At 59.0% G+C, this 8,497-nt stretch overlaps 1 protein-coding gene across 3 annotated transcripts in view; it reads right to left on the bottom strand.

Moving 5' to 3' along the window:
- LOC139594789 (diacylglycerol kinase beta-like) overlaps window positions 1–8,269 on the bottom strand; it is a 31,454-nt gene extending 23,185 nt beyond the window's left edge. Inside the window, exons 1-4 of one of the 3 annotated variants that reach the window (XM_071437256.1) lie at window positions 8,031–8,269; window positions 7,811–7,959; window positions 2,666–2,917; window positions 268–344 (exon numbers count right to left, since the gene is read on the bottom strand). In XM_071437256.1, the coding sequence (XP_071293357.1) occupies window positions 268–344; window positions 2,666–2,732 (144 nt within the window). In that variant the 5' untranslated portion in view covers window positions 2,733–2,917; window positions 7,811–7,959; window positions 8,031–8,269. Of the gene's footprint in view, window positions 1–267; window positions 345–2,665; window positions 2,918–7,810 lie in introns of all 3 variants that reach the window. The other 2 variants (XM_071437257.1, XM_071437255.1) reach the window with 2 other exon arrangements.
- Between the last annotated feature and the right edge of the window lie 228 nt (window positions 8,270–8,497).

The raw sequence follows: 8,497 nt of genomic DNA on the forward strand, positions 1-8,497 counted from the left end.
AATCCTCCCCAGACTCTGCCTGGCAAGGGACTGCCCCAAAAATCTCTCAGCAGGGTGGGCTGGGGCGGGATGGCCATGCAGCAGGCACGGTCCAGGGTTGGGCAGGGAATCAAGTCCTGGGTGCAAAACCACGGGGAGAGCTGGGGGCCAGCAGCCAGCCCTGCCTTCTCCTGGCTGCTCCCAGCTGGGGGAGCTGGGCTGGGGGAGCTGCAGGGGGCTGGGGGCTGCCAGCAGCACGGGGGGACAGCGGCGGGCACGGGGCCGTACCTGTTCGGGGTTGTACCTCGAGAGGACCCCGTCCCCGTGGAACTCCTCCAGAACATCCTTCAGCTTCTTGCTGGAGTCTGGGGAGAGAAAAGCACCTTGCTGAGCATGGCCCTGCTGGGCTGCCTCTCTCATCCACCAGCAGGGTGCTGCAGAGGGGTTTATGGGCTGGATGTACAATTTCTGGATCCTTCCGTGCCGGGAAGAGGCCGGCCGTGCTCTGCTTCCCCTTCCACCTTCAAGGGCAGGGCAGATATGGAAAGCTGGGAGCTTTACATACACAGAGGACTTCCTCTTGCCAGTATGAAAATAAGCACAGGCCCAGAACAAAGCAAGGAAGGTGTGGATCACACTCCAGTCCCAGCCGCCCTGGCGCGCTCAGCACACCCTGCATGTCCCTGCCCAGTGGCTGCTGGCACCCCTGGCAGGGCCACTCATCCCACAGGCTGCCTTGGCATGCCCATTGGTGTCTCCAGGAGGTGCCAGGAGGGAGAAATAGAATTTTATTCACAGAATCACGGAATCATTTAGGTCAGAAAAGCCCTCTAAGATCATCAAGTCCAACCATTAACCAGCACAAAGATAGAAATGTCCCACATCTCCATGGCTTTGAAATAACCCCAGGGATGGTGACTTCACCACTGCCCTGGACAGCCTGGTTCAGTGCTTGACTTCCCTTTTGGGGAAGAAATTTTCCTGAATATCCAATCTGAACCTCCCCTAGTGTAGCTTGTGGCCATTCCTTCTTGTCCTGCCACTGGATTTGTCCATGCAAACTTCCACACAAGTGGTAAACACACCCTGGCTGAGTGTCCTTAAGCCTGGAATGTCTGGAGGGACATTCATCATTTCAAAATAGGGGAAAAAAGGGAAAAGCAGAAAAAAAGATCAATGTGAGTGAACATTCAGCCCTCACCTCACACACATCCCTGGGCACGTGCAATTAAAAGGTTCTCAGACACAGCAGCCTTGTTAATTACTGGGAAATCCTCTCTCCATGTGAGGGCTGTGCTGGCTCTGATCCCCCAGCCCTCTGCTGGGGACAGAACTTGGCACTGGCCCACAGCTGTCTGGGGCTCTCAAGGAGAGGGATCCTGGCCCTCTTTAGAGACCCCCAATCCCATTCCCCAGCCCAGTGCTGAGCCATCCTACAGGGGAGAAGGCAGCTGCCCCTGCTGCAGCCTTGCTGGCCACACTTTGGTTCATGGAACTGAGATGCCATCAGGGTTCTGAGGCCAGTGTTACAGAGGGTGTTCCATGGTCTGGGATTCAGGAAAACAAAGCTCATCATCCTCCAGAGAGGCAGAATGAGATGCAGAGAGGGATACTGCACACACACACCTCTGCCTGCAGCCCTGCCTGAGGTCTCTGGAAAACATAATCCCCTTGGAAAAAATAATCCCAACCTTCTTTGGAGGAGAGCAAGAGGGCACAGAACTGTCCCATCCCCATGCTGGCCAAGTCATTTGCTTTGAGGGGGAGAACAAATCCTCCCCAGACTCTGCCTGGCAAGGCAATGCCCCAAAATGCTCTCAGCAGGGTGGGCTGGGGTGGGATGGCCATGAGGAAGTTGTCCCCAGCCCCTTTTGATGTACAGCATCCCCAAGGACAGCCTCAGAGAGCTCACTGTGTCCCCTTTGGCTCTCAGTCACCTCCCAGCCAGCCTGCTCACCCCAGGGTGATGACAATTGCAAACAATGCAAAGCAGCACCCTTGTGATTTCACACCCTTCTCCCTTCACCCTGTGGTTTTCCTGCCCTACCCTGCCCTGCTCTCAGCACCTTCACGAGCTGCACTGCTTCTCCATCCTCTGCTGTAAAAAGCACGCCCACACTCCAGCTCTGTGGCAGGCAGGACCTCAAGGACCTGGTTTTGGACCTCAAGGACCTGGTTTTGGACCTCAAGGACCTGGTTTTGGACCTCTGGCCTCCACCCAGGCTCTGTCTGCAGCACCCCCCAGCTCCAGGACCCCTTTGGTGCTGCTGCACATCTCCTTTCCTCAGCAGGAGCTGCAGCAGAGAATTGCTCTGCAAAAGCACTAAGGAAAATTACTGCAGAGGGCTGGCAGCCCAAAGCACGCTGTGGAGCTGCTCTGGTGTGTTTGGGAAAAGCCAGGCTGCTTTTCCTGCTTGGCATTTCACTCTGCTGAGAACGTGGGAGCCGCCGCCTTCAGACGGACTGAGCCCAGCTCACGTGTGCAGCCCCCAGAGCTCAGCTCCATCCTCCCAGCCAGGCAGGCACAGGGACCCCACACAGCCTGGCTGAGGGGTCAGGGGCTTCATAAAAACCTAAGGAATCACCGAGTTGTCCAGGAGGACACTGAGGAGAGGTAGGACACGAGTCCAGCACAGATCAGCAGCACTTTTCAGCTCATCCCACCCTCTCGTGCCAGGGTACTCACAGTCTGTGTACTGCTGGAGCTGGGCAAACTCAGCGGGGCTCAGCGAGATCCACGTGCCATCACTCATCTTGGGGCAGCAGGGACACTGCAGGGGCCACCAGCCACTGCCTCTGTGCCAGCCTCAGTGCCACAGGTCCCAGCAGAGCTCGGTCACATCAGCAGGACCAGGGGCAGGGGTGGCTCTGGCGCTGCTGGCATCATCCTGCTGAGCCTGGGGGAAGCCAGCCCAGAGCTTCAGGGCACCTGGTCGGCCTGGAGGGGACACAGAGAGAGGAGGGGTCAGCAGGAGGCAGAGCCAGGGTCCTGCTGTCCCTGGGGACAGTCACCTTCAGTAGTGGGAGCTTGGAAAGGGGGTGCCAGGGGGGCTTTGCCCCACTGCTGATGTGGGGGATCTGAACCCCAGGGGATGGGGAGCAGAGTGTGTGAGCTGCAGGGAAATGGGGCTGAGCACAAGGAGGGGCTCAGGGCACCTCACTGGTGTCCTCTTGGTGTGCTCTGCCACAGAGCCAGCCCAGTGCCACCCCACAGCCACAACTCCCATGGCCAGAGCACGTGAGGCCAGGGCTGACAGAGGCCAAGGAAAGGAACTTGTCACCCCCAGCACTTCCCAGGGGAACCCAGCAAGGGGAGCAGGAGGAAGGGCACTATTATTTAAAGAAGATGCAAAAGCTGGAAGCAGGGAATACAAACTTCCAGCGTGCTCCTGCACCTTTGAAGCTGGTGTTTCCTTCCAGAGAATCATTGTAAATGAAAATCTACAGTGTGTCGCAGACATCTTTCATGAAAAATCCTTTCTTAGGATTTTTCCTTGTGGAGTCAACATTCTCGTCTCTTCTTCATCCTGAAAACCCTTGTGACCACAGTCACAATAGTGCCACAGAAAGACCTGTGCCACAGAATAGCCCTGAGCAAAGGGCTCTCTCCAGGCCACCCATTTGTAGGCTTCACAATTTTTTCGTCTTTTTCATTTAACCAAATTGGTCATCAGGCAAAGGGCAGCATTTGGAGGAGGTGGTTGCTCTCCAAGGAGTTTGATCTCCATTTTAGGGCTGCTTCCCTGTTAAATATTGGCTTCCAGTTTCCACCAGCCTAAGCTGACAGACTGGAGAAAGCAGAGCAAGGATGAGCTGGGCAAGACCCCAGGGCTTGGGATGGTGCTTGGGGAGCACCCACATCCCCCAGCTGGCTGCACCTTTCCATTCACAGAAAAACACCTTTGATTAAGAGGAACAAGTAATTCTGGGGAGCCCTCGGGTCCCACATGCCACACCAACCCCACACAGAGTCCCTAGGGACATTCACACTTGGGGGTGCACCAGGAGCAGTCACTTCACCCCCCATCCCCAGGACTTTGCCCACATCTCTGCACTAATGCTATTCTCATATTCTCACTAATGCTATTCTGGCTCTACATTCAGCTGTTGAAAATGCTCCAGGGCAAGAGATGGTCCCAGGGGCAAAGCCTGGTGTTGGCAGAGGAAGGAGCAAACCCTCTTTGGGGCTGTGGGGAGGATGGGCACCCCTGAGGGCTGCCTGCATGGCTGCCAAGGGGTCTCCAGCTGCAGGGAGTGGCTGCACACAGACAGGAGCCCACCAAAGCCTTTGCCAGAGTTCAATGGCACAACCCTCCTTAGTCCTGTCCAGTCCTTTCCCCCCAGGAGGACAAAGCCACTGGGCTCTTGTTGCACCCCTCCATGGCCTGGCACTTCTCGGCTGCCCCTGAGGCTGCCTGGAGGGCTCTGGGGACCCCTCAAGGGGCTGTTCCTGCCCAGGACAGGGAGCAGTGCTCTCACTGGAATGTTATTCCTGGTGGGATAACACCAATCCTGGGGAAAATCTCACCTTCCCATGCTCACTGGGGCCCTGCAGCCCCACGGCAACTCGCCTGCAGCCTGTGACTATCCCAGCCCTGTGCCACCAGCTGGGGACAGGCTGGACACAGCAGGGCTATGGCTAGGGAAAAACAACCCAATGCCTTTGCTTTTGTGGGGATCTTCATCTTGCTGCAAGCACAAGCAAGAAGATGGTGTTTGCTCCTATGCTGGATGATGGGTCTGTCCCAAAGCACCTCTGAGGCTGGTCCAGAAGAGCTCAGCCCGTAAGAAATGCCCAGGAACGCACACAGACTCCACTTTCCTGGCACACAAGCTGTTTGATTTGATCAGAACCTCTTTTTTTATCCTAAACTTACCCAAGGAGAGGCTGAGAGTGCAGAAGAAAAGGCAAAGGGAGGGGACCTGGCTGGCTCCAGCTCCCCAGAGGAGTTTGGGGGCACTGAGGGCAGCAAAACCATCCCTGGCTTCCTTTACTGGGGGGTGATGGGGTAGCACAAAGCTCCAGGAGGAAAGCAAAGCAGAGCTAATTGGGCCATCCCAAGGGGCTTTCCCCCAGCAATTGCTGGAATAACAAATGCCACTGGTGGCACGTCAGCCTCGGGTTTCAGGAAGGGCAGGGAAAAGCCTCCTCAGGAATCCAGCTGCTCCTCGTTTGGCCGCCCTCTGAATTGTCAGCAGCAAATTATGTTCTGTTAAATCAAATTTGCCTCTCTCTAAAAATAGCTCCCTACTAGTGTTACAAATAACACCGGATTACCCTGCCTGGAGGCGCTCACCGGCGTGCCCTGACTCAGAACGGGGGAGGATGGACAGGACAGGGGGACCCCGGGGCCTCCCAAACCTCCCTGGGAGGGAATGAGCAGGGCTGGAGCTCTTGGGGAGCTGCTGGAACACCCTGGCAGCTGCAGGGATGGAAGAGGAGCTGCTGGGAGCAGGGATGGGTGCAGCTCTGTTGGAGGGAGCCAGGGCGCAGCCATGTAGGGCCTGAAATGCATCAACAGGGAAATGAAATGCCAGGCTGGAGTGAGCCATGGCCAGCCCACGGTGGGGACTGGAGCCTGGACACCAGGCAGGACCAAGCCACAGCCCATGTCCCTAAGAAAGGGCTGTCCCTCTGGTATTAGGGATGGGGAATCCCAGGAGCAGCAGTGGGATGGCACAGGAGCTGATTTCCCAGCCAGACATCCCTGCCTGGAGCCTCTTGCCCAGCCCCAGGTGCTGCTGTGGATGGAGGACCCAGCTCCTCATCCCACAGCTCTGGGGTCATTGGGAGCCTCTGGCACAGCTACTGATGGGTCCCAGCCCTGCCCATGCTGGGGCACAGCACCACAGACAATGGGCTGGGCTGGGCCGGGCTGGCAGCTCCCAGGTGCTGGCAGCGCCTCCAGCCTCCCATCAGCTCCACAGGAATGTGCGGAGGGGGCTGCAGCACCTGCCCCACAGGAGATTCCTGCTCCAGATGCCCTCTAGCAAGGAAACCATGGGCTCCTTGAGCTGCAGGAGGTGGCAGGAGGAGGCACCACTGCTGCTGAGCTCACACACACGTGCAGAGGCTCTGGCAGCAGTGGGATACAGCAGGGAACGATGCTGGGCTCGTCCCTGCTTCCCTGCCCGGGCTTGCAGAAGCCACAGTCATGTGCCACATCTCCTGGGGCACAAGTGTGGCAGGTCCCTGCAGGAATGGCATTTTCCAGGCCTCCCCCACCATCTTTTGGAAAGATCAGCCTATTTTTGTGTTGGATGGGGAGAGGCCCCTGAGGCGGTGGGTGGAGTATAAATCCCTCCTGTCCCACTGCAGCAAACAAACCCCAACCAAGTCACGCTCAAACTATTTTCTGCAGCCACAGGAGAAGGCACTTCTCTGCATTTTGCCAGCCCGGGAGGACACTCAGGATTGGGTTTTTCCATTCTCCAAACCTGTTGCTGTCTACACATTCCCCTGACCCTTTGACCAACACCCACACAGAACAAGGCACGCTGTCCAGGTGCCTCACACCAGCTCTGCTCTGGAGACCCTCATGGCACCAGGATGATAAAAGGTGCTGGCAGGGGTGCCTGGAGCATCCAGGCAGCAGTGACACAGGGAAGGTGGGAGGCTGCAGCCAGGGCTGGGCTGTGGCTGCACCAATTCCCAGCTGGGTGCTGGGAGAGCTTGGCTCAACCTTGTGGCAGCACAGCCTTCCTTGGAACTCACCCACCGCCAAGGCCAGGACAGCTCAGCTCATCCCCCAGAGACACCAACAACTTCCTGACTTAGTACTGCTGGATTTTCAGAGAATAATTTTGTTGGCTGAGTTCAGAGCAGACTGGATCTGAGCTGGGATACCTCTGGAGCAAGACCCTTCCCCTTGGACCTGCAGGTCCCACTCAAAGCAGACCTGGTCTCATGGAAAAGCCCTTTCCCACTCCAGACAGGGCAGCAAATGCTGGGCCTGCAGCATTTGGAAGGACTGGGATCCACCCCAGGATCCCACCTCCATCTCCTTGCATATGTAAGCCCAGCACTTCAGGACACCTCCAAACCTGCCAGATGGAAGCCCTGGCTCTCTCTCCCTGCAGGAATCCCGTGGCCACGAGTCCAGAGGGTTATAACCACACCTTGTGCAGGATGAAGCTGCTTCCTGGTAGCTTGGAATGGCATTCTCCCCTTTCATCCCCCAACACAACCTGCAGAACAAGTCACATCCAGCCCCCTTCCACGGGCCAGCCACACCAGCACCGCCTCAGCCCTTCCAAAGTCCTCCAAAGCCAACGGCCCCAGCAATTTCTACTTAACAAGAAAGACACTAACGAGCTTTTCCAGCCTGGCAACACACAGGAGCAGCTGGATTGGGCTGTTCTTCTGCCCAGCCAAAGCACGGCTGGTTTTATAGCCAGGCTGAGAACCAGCACACGGTGAGACACCAGTGACGGTGGTGTAGGGGGGTTTAGGGTGGTGTAGGGGGGTTTAGGGTGGTGTAGCCCCTGGCTGCCATCCTCCTCACCCTGCAGACAGGGGTACGCTGCCCTCTCTCCACCCTTCGGGAAGCTCTCCTCAGGAGTGGAACCACACGCCAGGGAATCCCGATTCCCCAATCCCAGCGCTGCCCCGCTCCCGAAACCGCAGGGGAAGGGGTCGGGGCTGGCCCGGGCAAGGGTCGCGGACTCCGAGGGCAGCACAGAGGGACCGGGGAGCGCTGCCGAGCCTCTCCCGCCTGGGGTGGGGGATCCCGAGCGGATCTGGGGGATTCCCCACGACGGAAAGGGGTGAGCCCACAGACATCGCCACCTCCCCCGCCCAGCCCCGCGTCCCCCCGCGCTGTCCCCTTACTTGGCGGCGGCAGCGCGGTGCCATCGGCGGGACGGGCCGCGGCGGCTCCGGGGCTGGCGGTACCGGGCAGGGCTGCTCAGCCCGGCGGTTCCGGGGCTGGAGATGCCTGCAAGGGCTGCTCAGCCCGGCGGTTCCGGTACCGGCGGTGTCTGCAAGGGCTGCTCAGCCCGGCAGTACCGGGCAGGGTTGCTCAGCCCGGCGGTTCCGGGGTTGGCGGTACCGGGCAGGGTTGCTCAGCCCGGCGGTTCCGGTACCGGCGGTGTCTGGCAGGGCTGCTCAGCCCGGCGGTTCCGGGCAGCGCTGCTCAGCCCAGCGCTCCCGCGGCGGGGCGGGGATGGGGATGCGAATGGGCCGGGCCCGCCCCGCTCCGCTCCGCCCGCCTCCGCCGGCACCGGGCGGCCGGGCCGGGAGGGAGAGGAAGACGAGGAGAAGGAGGAGGAAGATGAGGAGGAGGAGTTGGAGGGAAGAGCCCGGCGGGCCCGGGGCAGCGGGGCGGGAGCAGCCGGTGCGGGGGCGGCGGGAGACAGACGGGTTCGCACCATAAAACTCATCTGTGATGAATCCCCACCTCCCCACGGCGGCAGGGTGTTCCCCACTTCCCCATGATCGCGCACACTGCCCCGCAGCCCTGACGCTCCCCGTGCCTGTCCCCATGCCCAGCCCTAAGCCCATCCTCGTCCCCATCCC

Source organism: Agelaius tricolor, unplaced genomic scaffold, assembly GCF_023055355.1.
Source record: "Agelaius tricolor isolate 1412-34295 unplaced genomic scaffold, bAgeTri1.0.p SCAF_12, whole genome shotgun sequence".
Classification (NCBI taxonomy): Eukaryota; Metazoa; Chordata; class Aves; order Passeriformes; family Icteridae; genus Agelaius; species Agelaius tricolor.